We start from the raw sequence: 16,658 nt of genomic DNA on the forward strand, positions 1-16,658 counted from the left end.
CTTATAATGGCTTTTTAAACAGGTATTACTTGTTCAAATCGGAACTACTACTACTATTTCATTGAACACAACTTCTAGATCTGCTTTGCAGGTTTTATTACAAGTGCTGTCGAAACATTATGGTCTATGCACTTTCGGAAGACGTTTGCCTTCAATACTAGAACCCCCTTATTAAGTATATCCTTGATATGAATGTTGTATTATATAATATATTCGATACGCAACATTCATATGTACGTATGTAAATGTACGTATAACATTTAATAGGAAATGCATTAGGGTACTCGCGTCTGGCATATTGGGTATTGTTTAAGCTATCTTGATGTTGATGACCACTTATTCACCACGCACAAAAAGACAAGCTCTAGAAAGGGATAGAGACAAGATTAGAGATGCCGTGGTGAAAACACACATGCATAAGTACGTATGCATGTATGACCACGGTTGAAAGTGAAAATGGCCAAACGGTAAGTAATTTATTAATTTGGTTTTGTGTGTTCTATTAAGGAACTAATTCTATATTTGCAGTTTAAAAGTAGCACTAATTGGCTACGAAATTGAGGAAGTGATCGAATACGTCAATCGTACTGCCGATCCCGCTGCAACGCCGCCGCCCCAAACACCGGCCGTTGTGCAGTTAACAAGCGCAGCGTCTCCACAAGAGCCCAGCAGTCCCAGAATGGCTCGAAATTTTGATGAAAACGTTTTGATAGGTAACGTAGCAATTTTATAGCATTTGAAAATCTATACAACGAACACTTCTTTTTCCAAATCCCCCAATACCCAAAAAGGGGCCAGATTCTGAGGCGGGTGTAACCAACGAGCTGATTTTAATAACTATGTATTTTCTGCTGCTCCAAACAACCTATTTACATATTAAGTATATGCCTGTGTATGTGTTTGCGTAGTTATCGCCAACGCGTTTTCAATAACGCAATAATATTGTTATAAAAAAGTATGTAACAGCCATAAATAGGTGATACAATTAAATATAATTTCAAATGTACAAACATACATACATATTTTTAATATATATGTTTATGGAGATATAGAGAGACGAGCTAAAATTGGTATGGTTAAACTGTATGGTTAGTGGTCCTGGTGAACGCGTCCGGCTCAGAAACTAAGGATATTGGCACGAACATCATCTCCGTCCGCCACCGCCAGTGTAGAATTACTCTGCGTTGGTAGTCATATCAAATTGTAACCTTTCTTCCATAAAAATGATTTTTAAAACATTTGTATTCGGTTATGTTCTTCTTCTTCTGCGCGCTATTGTCGATATATCAGTTATCGATATGAGCCAAAAGCAACGGATCGGGCACGAGTTCTTCGAGGGATCTTACTTTTTTCAGTATCCATTTCACTAAATCCGATCCACGAAGTCTTTCATCAAAAACGCTGATCAAGTGCGTTCACCAGGACGATCTCAAGAAATGGATCATGGATCGATGATCAAGTTGTCCTGATGAATGTGCACTATGTGTAGCTGTTTAAATAGAGCGGGGCTAAATGGGTTAACTTCGTTTCTCATCGGTATATTGCGGTATTTTTTTAAATGGGAAGGTATATATTGGTATATTTTTGAGGGTCAGTCACACTGCTAAAAACGACAAACGACAAGACGCGAAAAATGAAAACGCAAAATAAAAAAAACAAATTAAAGTGAAATTAAACGCAACTACATCGGATTACAGGTGCGAAAGCCACTTAAGCAATAGTCAAAACTTACACAACGAACGGCGCAGTGCCAAGGAAGCTGTAGCTTCGGAAAAAGAAAGCCATAAAAATCGATTCTTCAAAGTAGTCCAGCACCCAGAACAGTCATACGGGCAACATTTTTCGCGCGGGTGGTGTACCCTGGAATGATACCTGGCGTTACTTTTGACTACGGGTCGCCAATTTAAAGAGGCCTCGAAAAACTAAATACATCTACCCATTTTCAGAGAAGGAGGGTGGGGTGCAGTCTATTCCAACCTGTGCACTGTGTGCGCTATGCACCTGTAATTGTGTGAGTGAGAGTGTGTGTGCATGTGCGAAAAGATTATTGTATTTGAGTGTGCACTCATTTGTTTGCGAAGAAACAAACGCCCCTACAAATCGGACAGGACATTCGAATTATAATCTTAATTAACTAATTTTGGGCAAACATTTAAATGTGTGTGTCGCGTCGCGTCGTGTCGCGCAAATAAAGAATTCTAGCACACAACAGTGAACGCATGTGTGCCGTGAGAATGTGTCTGTGCGCAGTAACAACAAAGCAATGACAAAAGTCAAGAATGAAAGGGAAATATGACTCCTCCCAGGCACACTCCACCCCCCGCATGACGTATGGTTGGATGTGGGTCCGCTGCGCGACGCTAATTGAATCGCTCACACAATTTTGGCGCTCTCTGCTCCCTTACCTCAGCCCAGTCAGCTTAGAACCTTACAACTTCCACCTGCCTTATAGATTGCGTGCGCACGACTCCCCCGAGGACAACCATCCAGCCAAAAATATCCATAATAAAGGAGACCCAACTTTGCCGTCCGTATAGTCCCCTTTGGCGTCGAACGGGGCCAAGTGAGAGTGAGTGGTGCATGAATCACCCCCTCGCCCGCATCAACATCCACATCCATCACCAGCTTCGAAGCCTTCACGATGTCAAGTGATAAGATCAAAGTTGCTGTAAGGGTGCGACCCTTCAATCGCCGCGGTAAGTCATTTTCCCTTGGTGATAATCTTCCCATCTGTGATTAGCTCTGCGGGGAGCAGCTGTACAACAATTTCCCCTATCCCCCCAGGGCTGCTCCTTAACGAACAATGTCCCATGTACTGACGGAGGGAATGCAGATACACTGCCGCAGTCAATGCTCCTCTCTTCTCTAAATCAATAATGCAAACAGGCAGCCAGCAGCCAGGGGCGGTTTTTTAGGCTAAGATAATTTACATGGCTCTTTGGCGTTTCCTTTGAATTCGGGTTTCGTTTTGCGTTTCTCTTCCACTGCAGCGACAGCAAATTTTGTTTTTTTTTTTACCAGAGAGGCGCTCGCTGCACTGCAGCGATTTTCGTTTCGTTTCCAGCTAATTTTGTGTGTCTTCCCTTACAGCGGTGAAGTGTTGCAAGTGCAAAAACAAGCCACAGCAACAACAGTGTCAGTCAGCATTTCCAATGTCAACGCTGATCATTCATTTGGCTTATCCACTCACACGAGGCGTAAGTGGAAATGAAGGAAGACACTTTTGCGAGTAGGGGCACTGTGGAACAGGGACGGACCCCGGCACAGGCAGAAGCAGAAATACATATGTATGTGTAGGACAAGGTTCGATTGGATTCTCGTAGGAATGGGAGGAACTTATTGATTCGATGCCAAAGTGCTTGAATGGTGGCACGTTGATTATGTTTTTTTTATATTAATTTCATAGTAAGTTTTCCTCCGTTACCCTGTCATGGCGCTCGCTTGTTATTCGGGTTGATTAGGTGTCGCTGTGTGACTGTAAATGTATCTGTATACGGGAATCGTAGTCACCAGAGTGTCTGTGATAAGCAGTGCAGAAATGTTATCATGGCTGATAAATGTGTGACTGGTGGTGAACTGGGTAGGACTGTTCCACATGAAGTACAAAATTAGTCAATCTTTGGCATCGCAATTGGGCGATGTCCGAAGCTAGTGACCCCTCCTCCATCAGGGGCCAGCATAGCGTAAAATGAATGCAAACGCAAAGACACCAACACACACACACACACACAATCAAAGCGAATGGCAAAGACTGAGTCAAACGAGTCAAAATGAAGTCACAGCTCTGACCAGAGCAGAGAGTTACTACCAAAAAGCTTAACCTGTTTTCAACCGTGCCAATGGCTATGTATTTGAGTGTGTGTGTGTGTGTGTGTGTGTGTATTTGGATGTTTGGATGTTAATTTCAACATCGGATGGACAATACAATAGCAGACAACGGTCAACGGCAAGAGAAAACTTTATCATTATCGAGACTGCTTTAAGGTTATAGAAAGGTAGGCAGACAACCAGTAACCAAAAATCAACTGACCAGAACTACGCATAGTCGTACAAATGAGAGATCATTAAATAATTTATGACCCGCCTCCGCTACGTTTGTTACCGGGCAAATGTCAACCCAATTGCTGAGATATTCCATATTAATGTACAGACATATGTATGGTATATATGTAATACTAACAGAGTTGAGTCCTTTGTGGCTCTCATTTCCATGTCTTGTCACGTTCTTGGCTCAGTGTCGTTTTGTAATGTAAACCGGAACGGAAGTACCAAAGGCCAGGCCACACCAGGACGTACATGTGTACACATGCATCTAAATATATACAATACGAGTAAATATAAATATATATAGACATATCCATGTGTATGTGTATGTAAATATATGTACACCAGATGTGTGTGGGCTAGAAATGTGTCTTGCCTGTCTGGGCAGGGAAGGGCTTTGACGGTACGTTATGTTTCCTTTTGCCTGTTTTGCTGTTTGCTGTTTGTTTTGGCATTTGCTCTCTGCCATTTCAAATAGTAATGACTGGAAGAAGCATGCGAAGGACAAGCGGCATCACAGCTGAAATATTTCAACAGTTCGTTAGCTGGAATGAGAATTTTTTTAAAATGGAAAATCCTTTTAGAAATTATTTCAACTTGTTTTTTTTCTGTTTATTCTCATCTATTCCCATATTTCGTGCTGGATTAATTCATTGGACGAAGCTGTCAAGGGCAGCCACGGTTCGTCTTAGGGAATATCTTATCAAATCGTGGTTTTATTGTTGCTGCAATATTTATTACGCCGAGTGCTTGGGCAACTGTTTTTCTGCCTTTTTATTCGACTTTTGTTTACAATCATTTGAAAGGTTCTGTTCTCCTCCAGTGAGTTTTTGTTGTGTGTGGCATTGGACGTATTCCACACTCATTTATCGCCTCTCTCTCTCTCTGGTGCCTCTTTTTAGTGAATCTAGTTTCGCACTTATTTACGAAACCCCAACATGATATATATTATTCGTATTCGCAGAGAAATGTGTGCACTATATATTATATACATATACATACATATGTACAGTGAAAATATAAAATTAAATTGTTTTGCCATTTTGAACTTGTTATCACCCCACGGAGAGAAAGAGAGAGAAAGGAATAATGGCGGTATTATCTCAATTTTACACAATATATGTAAATATGTACTTCAACATATGTATAACAGTAGTATGTACGTATGAATCCCGGAACCAGATTCATTGAAAGTGTTTGCTCTACTTGCAGAAATCGAACTGGGTACAAAATGTATCGTGGAAATGGAAAAACAACAGACCATATTGCAGAATCCACCACCATTGGAGAAAATCGAAAGGTAAAATATTCTATATTCTACATTCCTTATTGATGATCACTACTCGATAAAATTCAGTTCAATTTAACAAGACTACACGTTAACTGTATTTTAAATTATGTATAATTATATATTATATTTATATAATTAATATGTATGGGGTATAATTAATAATATGTAGTAACAATATATTACGATTAAGATGTTCGTTCGTATTGTCGCATTCAAAAGTAGAGTATGTCTAAAGGGTATATCTTAGTGTAACTAATGAGCTTTTGTTCTGCACAAACAGAAAACAACCAAAGACATTTGCATTCGATCACTGCTTCTACTCGTTGAACCCGGAGGATGACAACTTCGCGTCCCAGGAGACGGTGTTCGATTGCGTGGGACGTGACATACTGGACAATGCATTCCAGGGCTACAATGCGTGCATATTCGCTTATGGTCAGACAGGTATGGGCAGACTGTCAGCTTCCATGGCCATTCCAGGGCCATGAGTATGACTCATTAATTGGTTATTCTTGCAGGGTCCGGCAAGTCCTATACGATGATGGGCTCTCAGGAGAACAAGGGCATTATACCGCGCCTGTGTGATAAGCTCTTCTCGGCCATTGCGAACAAGTCGACGCCCGAGCTGATGTACAAAGTGGAGGTCTCCTACATGGAGATCTACAACGAGAAGGTCCACGATCTGCTCGACCCTAAACCAAACAAGCAGTCGCTAAAGGTGCGCGAGCACAACGTGATGGGTCCCTATGTCGATGGGTTGTCGCAGCTGGCCGTGGCATCCTACCAGGACATCGACAACCTCATGACCGAGGGCAACAAGTCCCGGACGGTGGCGGCCACCAACATGAATGCCGAGTCTTCGCGTTCCCATGCCGTCTTCTCGGTAGTGCTCACCCAAATACTCACGGATCAGGCAACGGGCGTCAGCGGGGAGAAGGTCTCTCGGATGTCCCTCGTAGACTTGGCTGGCTCCGAGCGTGCCGTGAAGACGGGAGCTGTCGGCGATCGTCTCAAGGAGGGTTCCAACATCAACAAGTGGGTGAAATTGAGTCAAAAAGCTTGGCTTATGCACTTATTATTTTATTTATGCCTATTGTAGATCTCTGACCACGCTTGGCCTGGTCATCTCCAAGCTGGCCGATCAGACAAACGGCAAGAGGAGTGGAAACGACAAGTTTGTGCCCTATCGGGACTCTGTGCTCACCTGGCTGCTGAAGGACAATCTGGGCGGCAACTCCAGGACCGTAATGGTGGCCACAATCTCGCCGTCGGCGGACAACTACGAGGAGACGCTGTCCACGCTGCGCTATGCGGATCGGGCCAAACGCATCGTCAACCACGCCGTGGTCAATGAAGATCCCAATGCCAGGATTATTCGGGAGCTGCGACACGAGGTGGAGACGCTGAGGAGCATGCTGAAGCACGCCACGGGATCGCCAGTGGGCGATGTGCAGGATAAGCTTGCCGAGAGCGAAAATTTAATGAAGCAGATCTCCCAGACCTGGGAGGAGAAACTGGTCAAAACGGAGCGCATCCAGAACGAGCGACAGCAGGCCCTGGAGAAAATGGGCATTAGTGTGCAGGCCAGCGGCATCAAGGTGGAGAAGAATAAGTACTACTTGGTCAATTTGAATGCAGATCCGTCCCTCAATGAGCTTCTGGTTTACTACCTAAAGGTAAATAAAATGTGCTGAAGCGCTGTGTAGAACTGGTCTAACCGATAATTTCTTTGTGCTCAGGAACGGACGCTGATTGGCGGTCGCAGCATAAGCGGACAGCAGCCCGATATACAACTCTCGGGGCTGGGGATTCAACCGGAGCACTGTGTAATCACAATTGAGGACAGCGGGCTGTATATGGAGCCCGTACAGGGAGCACGTTGCTTTGTCAACGGATCGGCGGCCGTGGAAAAGACTCCGCTGCAGAACGGCGATCGCATCCTGTGGGGAAATCATCATTTCTTCCGCGTCAACTCGCCAAAAAGCAACAACACGAGCATGTGCGCCTCGGAACCACAGACGCCGGCCCAGCTGATCGACTACAACTTTGCGCGAGATGAGATTATGCAGAACGAGCTGAGCAACGACCCCATCCAGACGGCCATTGCTCGGCTGGAGCGCCAGCATGAGGAAGATAAGCAGGTGGCGCTCGAGAAGCAGCGGCAGGAGTACGAGCGTCAGTTCCAGCAACTGCGTAACATTCTGTCGCCCAGCACACCCTATGCTCCATATGCCCCCTACGATCCGCTGCGCATGGGCAAGATAACCCCGAATACGCCGACCTCCCAGATGCGTGTCGAGAAGTGGGCACAGGTAAGCTCAGTGCTTTGGCTTAGCTGGCTCTTTAGCTGATAAATGATAATGATGCTGAATTATTATCTTTTAGGAGCGAGATGAAATGTTCCGACGTTCGCTTGGGCAGCTGAAAACAGACATCATGCGAGCCAATTCCCTGGTGCAGGAGGCAAACTTCCTGGCAGAGGAAATGGAGAAGAAGACAAAGTTCTCGGTAACCCTGCAAATACCGCCGGCCAACCTGAGTCCCAACAGGAGGCGGGGGGCCTTTGTTAGCGAACCCGCGATTCTGGTAAAGCGCACAAATTCCGGTAGCCAGATATGGACGATGGAGAAGCTGGAGAATAAACTGATCGACATGCGGGAGATGTACCAGGAGCACAAGGAGCGCGTGCTCAACGGATTGGTATGTTGAATTCGCTCTACTCTCCATTCATCTCCCGCTCTGTGTGCTCTGTACTAACCATTTACCATTTATAATTGTATCGATTCACACACGCATTCAATTAACCCCTGAATACAGCCCCTTGTAGAGCAATTCTCAGACGATGAATACGACGACAAGGTAATTAAGATACGAGACCCCCACACCCCCTAAACCACACCTAAGCCCACACATACACACCGTTCTAAAAACTATTTGGCAGTGAAATTGTGTAATTGCGACACGAAATCGAATGATTTTTTGCTCTTCCTTTTGTAGGATGACGACAATGCCAAGCCGCAGGATCCGTTCTACGAGTCGCAGGAGAACCACAATCTCATTGGCGTGGCCAACATATTCCTGGAGGTGCTCTTCCACGATGTCAAGCTAGACTACCACACGCCCATCATCAGCCAACAGGGAGAGGTGGCTGGTCGCCTACAGGTGGAGGTGGAGCGCATAGCCGGCCAGATGCCACAGGATCGCATGTGCGAATCAGTTTCGGAGTCCTCGGAGAACTCACGCGACGAGTACGATGACCCTGTCGATCCCTCCGCCAACCAGATCACGTGTCGCGTCACCATCAAATGCGCCACGGGCTTGCCCCTGTCGCTCTCCAACTTTGTGTTCTGCCAGTACACGTTCTGGGGCCACCAGGAGATGGTGGTGCCCGTGATCAATGCCGAGACCACGGCCCACGATCAGAATATGGTATTCAGATTCGAGCACACCAAGGACTTCACGGTCACCATCAACGAGGAGTTCCTCGAGCACTGCATCGAGGGAGCCTTGTCTATTGAGGTCTGGGGGCATCGCAGTGCCGGCTTCTCAAGGACCAAGGGCTGGGAGGTTGAGCAGCAGCAGGCCAAGGCCCGTTCCTTGGTCGATCGCTGGGCGGAGCTGTCGCGTAAAATCGAGTTGTGGGTGGAGATCCACGAGCTGAACGACAGCGGCGAGTACTCGCCCGTTGAGGTGACCAATCGCAACGAGGTTCTGACCGGTGGCATCTACCAGCTGCGCCAAGGTCAGCAGCGGCGGGTCAATGTGCGCGTGAAGCCCGTCCAGAACTCGGGCACGCTGCCCATAATCTGCCAGTCGATTGTGAACGTGGCTATTGGCAGCGTGACGGTTCGATCGCGGCTGCAGCGGCCACTTGACTCGTATCAGGAGGAAGATCTCACAGTCTTGCGTGAGAAGTGGAGCGAGGCGCTGGGACGCCGCCGCCAGTACCTGGACCAGCAGATCCAGATGCTGATCAAGAAGGAGGAGAAGAATGAGCAGGAGCGGGAGCGAGAGCTGAGCTTGGTGCATCAGTGGGTCTCCTTGACGGAGGAACGCAACGCAGTGCTGGTGCCGGCACCCGGCTCGGGCATACCTGGTGCCCCTGCCTCCTGGGAGCCACCTTCTGGCATGGAGCCACATGTGCCCGTTCTCTTTCTAAACCTGAATGGCGACGATTTGTCTGCCCAGAATACAAATGACGAACTCTCCATTGCGGGAATCAATTCAATTCTCTCCAAGGAGCATGGCCATAAATTCTACACGCTGCAGATCCTGCAGCATCTGGATAAGGATGTGTGCTGTGTGGCCAGCTGGGACTCGTCCATGCACGATAGCCAAGCCCTCAATCGCGTCACCGAGGCCAACGAACGTGTCTATCTCATTCTGCGCACCACAGTGCGTCTCTCGCATCCGGCCCCCATGGATCTGGTGCTGCGGAAGCGCCTCAGCATCAACATCAAGAAAGGACAGACGCTGACAGATCGTCTCAAGAAGTTTCGACTTGTGCGGGGTGAGAACGCCATTTGGCAGAGTGGCGTTACCTACGAGGTGGTCTCCAACATTCCGAAGGCCTCCGAAGAGCTTGAGGACCGCGAGTCGCTAGCACAGCTAGCGGCCAGCGGAGATGATTGCTCGGCCAGCGATGGCGAGACCTACATAGGTGAGATTAATCAATATTACCCAGTCGTAACCTCCTCTCCTAACCTCTCCTCCCGTCTTGCAGAAAAATACACGCGGGGCGTTTCGGCAGTAGAGAGCATCCTGACCCTGGATCGGCTGCGGCAGAATGTGGCCGTCAAGGAACTGGAGACAGCCCATGGCCAGCCGCTGTCCATGCGCAAGACCGTCAGTGTGCCGAACTTTTCGCAGGTAAGGACATGCCCGCATACCGCTCATCATCCCATTCAGCTGCTACGGCTTCTGATGCGCTGCTTACTCATGTCGTCGCTGCCGTTCCTGCCGCCTTATGCTCCCACTGACACCACCACTTCCACATCCACTTCCACTTACACTCACTCACTCGCCACACTTGCCACGTGCTAAATTAACCAAAAACATTTGACTAAAACACAAATTCTTTCTCTTTTCACATTCTTCTATGCGCTTTCACCAAACTAACAAAAAAAAAAATAATAATAATTATGATTAACCACCAATAACAAAAAAACAAAAAACCAAATTCAAATTCGGCGCGCACTTTTTTCTGATATATGTGTGCATGTGCGTGTGCATTGGTATTATTTCTGCCTATATGTGTGTGCCGTGTATGTGTGTTTTGCCCAAACGCTTCCCACTGCGCACGTAGGCGGTCAAAGACACCACTAATGGGAGTGTAAGTAACTTGTATCCTCTTTTTCCACCCCACTTTATGCCTCTATCCTGTGCCATCCCGAGCACTCACTACCGTAACTGTGCTTTTTGTAGCTGTTGCTTTCTGTTCTTCTGTTCCTCTGTTCTGTTGAAATTTCGAATCTTTCAAGTGGTTCAAAAACTCTTTCTCTGCGCTCTTCAGTTTGCCATTTTTGTAATGTGTGTTTTTGTGTTCGTTTTTTATTTTTATTTTCATTTTCATTTTGGTTTCTTTTTTGTTTTAATAAATTTTGTATCATCATCCTAAATAACATTTGTTGTAAAAAAAAAACAAAACAACTTTTGCATATGAAATGTATGATGCAAGAAACTCATGAATAAACTCACGCAGATCATGCGCTTTGATGCATCGATGGAGTCTCTGCTAAATGTGGGACGATCCGAGTCTTTTGCCGATCTCAACAACAGTGCCCTGGGCAATAAGTTTACGCCAGGTGAGCTCAGGCATAGGACACTCGATCATGTGAAATTAATCAAATTCTCTCATCTACAGTTCACAGTGGAGGAGGAGGCGGCGGAGCCGCCAACGGAGTCATCCGCAACCGACACAGCTTCGGTGGTAAGGGCAGCAGCGACGATTCTCCTGGAAAAGCCTTCGGCATTGGTAGGTATTCCCTGCAAGAAAATGATTTGTTTGAATCGACCGACTACCACACCATAATGCCACCCTTTGAGCAATTTTTCGAAAATCAATCTTAGCGTACTTTAATCCATATAATCGAATTTTATATCCACTACTATATACCCACTACATATCCAATAAGTAAATTCCGCATATGCATATGCTGATGCAAAGGTAGCGTGCGACCTAGTTGCAGGCGTGCTCTAGAGCAAGGGATTTATCTTTGTTTGAACTTCGATTGACCTACATATGTACATACATATAATCTTATATACTTCGTAATTTTTGACAATCTTAGTTCTCCTTCTCCGTATATAATGTTCTGTTACGTTTCTTGTAGTAGTACTTGACATGAACTAGTATTTTAGTACAAATCAAATTAAATGATCCCAATGGCAACAAGATAAATCCTTTTCTGAATGTTTCTGTGCTACCCGCACACGCATAGAACCTGTTTTTGTTATGCTTGCTTATGCTTTGTTCCTGCCCAAGAGCAATTTATTAATTCTGTGATTTCTCGCATTGCATTGCTTTGTCACAACTTCCGAATTTACTTTGTTTGCTTTGCTCGGATGCAACACCTGCAGCAGCAATAGCAACATCTATAGCAATCGCATCAACTCGATATGAAGATTCGAGCAATACTTCTTATTGACGCACTCGACTATGTTCTGTCCTGCCACATATTTCATTGCTTATCATATAAATTGACATGCATTCGACGAGTACACGAACCGAACCCAAAGCCATCCATCCAGAATCCAGTCCACAGTGCTTCTATTTTCTTGTATTTATCGTATAGTTTCTCACTTTGTCAAATTCTTTTCTGTGTCTCCAATGTTTATCGTATTGTTAATGAAATTCACCGGCCAACAGGCTCTATATCTCTGCTGTCAGGTAAAGGCCGTAATTTTGCCCAAATCAAATCAAAAAGTTTATTCTTGACTAATGTTCATTGATTGTTAGATGAGTTGAGTTTAAGTTTAAGTTTGTCTGTCTTCATGCCCATCCATTAAGACACAGACACCGCCACAGAACCACCGAACACCTCATACCCATTCATGGACATTATCCTATTATTTCAGTCCAAGAGGGGAAGGAGGGAATCCCTGTCCATATTTAGCAAGTGTTGAAATGTAGTTTTGTATTAGTGTTCGCTTGCTGGTAATTCTGTCCTTCCATTAAACCCCCATAAGACTCTCTCATTCAAGCATTCGTGAACATTGTCATCATCAGCAGTAGTAGATGCATCAATCACTTGGTCATTCCATTCCAGCCAACCCACTCAATCTGGCGCACACAGCACACTGCCAAACTGCCCAACTGTTACACAGCAGCCGCAGCACACACTGCACGATATTTGAGCACGAACCGCGTACCTGTAGCCTTACTCTTAGAAATTAGATCTATCATTATCTATGTTAGTGTTCCTCGAGGTGCGAGCTAGTCGCAGCTGGAGCTAGTGTGATCATTCATTGAAGGCTGTATATTGCATTGTAACTAAACATTAAACATACCCATTATCTTCCCCGCCCCCATGCAATGGAATGCAGCGCGTCCAACGTTTTTGAATCTCAATTTAAACTTGAACACATTGAGAATTGCGCCAACGAAACGTATGTGGTTTGTCTAGCTCTAAGTCTACCACTTTTCTATCATGGCAAAGAATCCTGAAGAGTGTTAATCGATGTCGAATCTCTTGTGTCCACAGCATCGCCGGCCACCAGCAAGCTGCTGGGCATGCGCATGACCACGTTGCATGAGGAGCCCCTGGGCGGACATCGCTCGCTGGACGAGGAGCCCGAGGACAGCTACAGCGACTCGGAATATGCTGCAGAATATGAGCAGGAGCGCCAGCAGAACAGGAGCCTGGCCACAAGGTCACGCCTCACGGCTTCGAAGACCATGGACTCGTTCATGGATGTCAGCAGCCACTCGACGACCAACAGCTACTTGAGCTACACGTCGAGCGCCAATGCGAATATGAAGCACTTGACCGGCCTGGCTACGCTAAGCATGAGCTCGTCCACCAGCAGTGGCTATGGCTCCCAGGCCGTGTCCTGTAACAATCTGAGCAACGAGGACATAACTTCCATGCGTTCCATGAGCATTGACGAGACTCCAGGTAAACACAGAAGGCCAACAAATATGAACCAAAAATTATCTCAAAAATCTTCTTCATCTATTCTTCAGATTTTGATCGTGTCAACTCTAATTCGCCACCAAATCGTCAAGCTCGAGTCAACCCCTTCCTCAAGGATATGCCAAAAGCCAAAACTCAAGAGCCAGCCGAGCTAGAGCTCCAAGCAAAGACGCTGCAGGAGGCTTTCACACACCCATTGGAGCAGCCAGAATCGAAGGAAGCCGCCAAAAGTGATAACGACGAGTGCGAGCAGGTTCCCAAACGTAAAATTAACAACAACAACAACGATACCAATGTCAAAGAGCAGCCACAACAGAAATCCGATCAAGAACTTCACGAGGCAGTGGAAGAGGAGCGAGAGCAGAGACACGAATCTGCAGAGGAACCAGAGCTCTCTACAGATAATCAGAACGGCAACCAATCGCTGAACGAGGCTACACACAATTTTTCAGAGCAGAGCATTGAGGGCGATGGCATCGTCAGAGAAGAATTACCTGCTGGCAAAGTAATGCGTCGCAAAAAGTCCAACACGCAGCCACCGAACAACATTGGGACCAGTAGCAACAACAACAATAATAACAGTACGAGCCAAACGCCACGCATTAACCAGCGTGCCTCAGTGGCCAAAATGGAAGGCTTGGCAGCGTACATGGACCCCAGCATTATGTCCAGCAGCACAGAAGTCGAGGGTAAGCATTGACATTCAAACGCCAACAGCTTGAGAACTCACTTGATTTTGCCACGGGGCACGTACCTTTACAGACGACGGAAAGGATATGGTACATCTGACGCTGCCTGATTGGATTGTGGTGGGCGAATCGGTGTTGATTCGACCGTCCAACGCCAGCGGCGTCATACGGTATGTGGGTACCACACACTTTCAGGCAGGCGCCTGGGTTGGCGTGGAACTGGACACGCCCACAGGAAAAAACGATGGCACCATGGAGGGCATACAGTATTTCCAGTGCAAGCCGAAGTACGGCAAGTTTGTGCGACCTGACAAGCTGCAGCAGGACAAACGCGGCAAGGCGATGCGGGCCTACAAGGCTGCGGAGAAGAGCAACAGCATCAGCAAAGGTGAGTGGTGGATTACATTGGAGTAAATTAGTTTTTAATTTATGGTTCACCTTCGCCCCGTTTAGAAATGAGCAGCTCGATGACACGCTCCAAGAGCCGCGGCGACTCGCTAAATGTGTCGGCGCGAAAATGATTGTACCCAAAGTGTTCGCATCAGTTGCAGCGTTGGACTAATTGCAGGCAATCGACACTGGTCACAGGCGCTGTCAGCCAGCCAGCGACCGCGACATGCCACAGATTGCGTGCAACCAGCAGCGCTGCAGATGCGAACAGTCATGGCAAAAAGTGCTATGCCAATCGACGCTCGACGGCCTTCTAAGGCTGCCACCAATGATGACACCCGATGACAGATAATGACGATGACGAAGTTGATGACAAGGTCATCTAGCAACGAACAATGCGGAGCATAATCCACATGCCAACCATTTACTAGCTTACTTAACTATTCTCTCACCACGCCGCAAATGAAATGCCGTACACTTAACCCCCGCGCTTATCTAAGTAGTTTAAGGCGGTGTCTACAGAAGAACGAACTAAATACTAATCTATGTAGCTAAACTAAACTAAGCCTGGCAGGGCGTCTTCGTTTTCGTTCGCGTTCGAGTTGTTGCAATACCACGAGCACTTGGGCACGAGCAAAATCTAAATGTGTAGCGTACTCGTATTTTTTTGGAGTAATGTATGTATGTAAAGTGTGCAATGTCTTCAGATTCAGATAAGTTTATGTCGTCGTTTATTGCTCGTCTCACCGATTTTACGATGGAGCGCGTTTGATTATGATTATTATTGAATTGTTTGAAATACTATACATATTTTTGTAATGGTCCTTTGCCTTTAGTTTAGTTCAATTGTTTTTATGTCGATGTGACTTGGTTTATGATGAGCTTATATTTTTAATTGTTATTAACTCTATATATGTATATCAAATTTATGAGATCATTTGTATATATTTATAACTTTAAGATCATGCAATATTTTCTTGTGTAGACGTATATTCGATTTACTCTCTTTTCCTACATCCCAAGCTCACATTCTGTTAAGCGCATTTATATACAGACTACCAGATTACAATGTTAGTAATAATTAAAGCGACATATTCTATAATGCTGCGTCGCTGCAATCGTGAGACATCGTAAGATGGGTCGCATCTTTGATCTTAGTCGCCGACTAAGAAGCTTCTCGCACTGACGCAGTAAATACATATGTAAATTGTATTATTTTGATGTGATGTATTTATAATTTACTCTTTATATACATATACATATACATATATACGGATACATACATATATATGAATAAAATTGATTTTATCATATATGTACGTCATTATTTTATGATTTCCTCTTACGTTCTTACCTCATCCCGGTATGTGCAATATCCCAAGTATTGGGAACTTTTCGTTGTACATCTGTAGGTACATATTTATCAATGTTGAAGGTTGTGCGACTATGTTTGTGAAGCGTTATTAAGTAACATTAACTGAACACCGAACACTGAGAATGAAGCTTGTGTTTGTCCAAGAAATCAAGATGAAGTGAAGCAATAATTGAATTGAATATTCAATTTTATGTTAAGATAATCTATGTAATACTTGTTCGTACAGACGAAGGATCAGCGACTCAAGAGTGGGCCGGTCTCCCATTGAACGGGACCGGAACGAAAAAGCAGTAAACCGTAAACGTATCCATCCATCCATCCAACCAACCAACCAACCAACATCCAAGACACTCCAAACTGAGTCTGAGATAAATTGCAATTTCAAACACAATAACAAGCGATTTACACTTAGAAACCAATGCGAAAATGAAACGAAAGCAAAAACAAAACAAAACCATACTGATACTAAAATCCAACAGAAAACCGAGATGCTTGAGATCAGATGTTGAAATCCAACTGGAAGAACTACAGCCATTCATCCAGTATTATATACAAGCATACATACATATTTACTATATAAATGCATGCATATACATTAGGTATATATTTTCGAAACTGTGTTTTCTACTTGCGTATAGATGAGAGAATCAACTACCAAAAATATACTTGAAAATACGTCCAAAATTAAAAATTCAAGATACAACTCCAATATATACTTACAATTACATGGATAT

At 45.2% G+C, this 16,658-nt stretch overlaps 1 protein-coding gene across 4 annotated transcripts; it reads left to right on the forward strand.

Annotated features, from left to right (window-relative positions):
• Positions 1 to 1,594: 1,594 nt before the first annotated feature.
• Positions 1,595 to 15,477, forward strand: LOC117587985 (kinesin-like protein KIF13A). Of its 4 annotated transcripts, XM_034278995.1 has the most exons (20): positions 1,595 to 1,697; positions 2,453 to 2,696; positions 5,257 to 5,344; positions 5,616 to 5,779; positions 5,854 to 6,370; positions 6,435 to 7,011; positions 7,075 to 7,647; positions 7,721 to 8,035; positions 8,153 to 8,194; positions 8,333 to 9,995; positions 10,059 to 10,204; positions 10,641 to 10,667; positions 11,013 to 11,139; positions 11,199 to 11,309; positions 12,204 to 12,224; positions 12,881 to 12,943; positions 13,039 to 13,452; positions 13,521 to 14,159; positions 14,233 to 14,547; positions 14,613 to 15,477. In XM_034278995.1, the coding sequence occupies exons 2-20, from the start codon at positions 2,642 to 2,644 to the stop codon at positions 14,678 to 14,680; spliced, it is 5,925 nt and encodes a 1,974-aa protein (XP_034134886.1). In that variant the 5' UTR covers positions 1,595 to 1,697; positions 2,453 to 2,641; the 3' UTR covers positions 14,681 to 15,477. The 4 variants fall into 4 exon arrangements, with proteins under 4 accessions (XP_034134886.1, XP_034134895.1, XP_034134902.1 ...); XM_034279004.1 differs by lacking the exon at positions 12,204 to 12,224; XM_034279011.1 differs by lacking the exons at positions 12,204 to 12,224; positions 12,881 to 12,943.
• The last annotated feature ends 1,181 nt before the right edge of the window (positions 15,478 to 16,658 follow it).

This window comes from Drosophila guanche, unplaced genomic scaffold, assembly GCF_900245975.1.
Source record: "Drosophila guanche unplaced genomic scaffold, DGUA_6, whole genome shotgun sequence".
Taxonomy (NCBI): Eukaryota; Metazoa; Arthropoda; class Insecta; order Diptera; family Drosophilidae; genus Drosophila; species Drosophila guanche.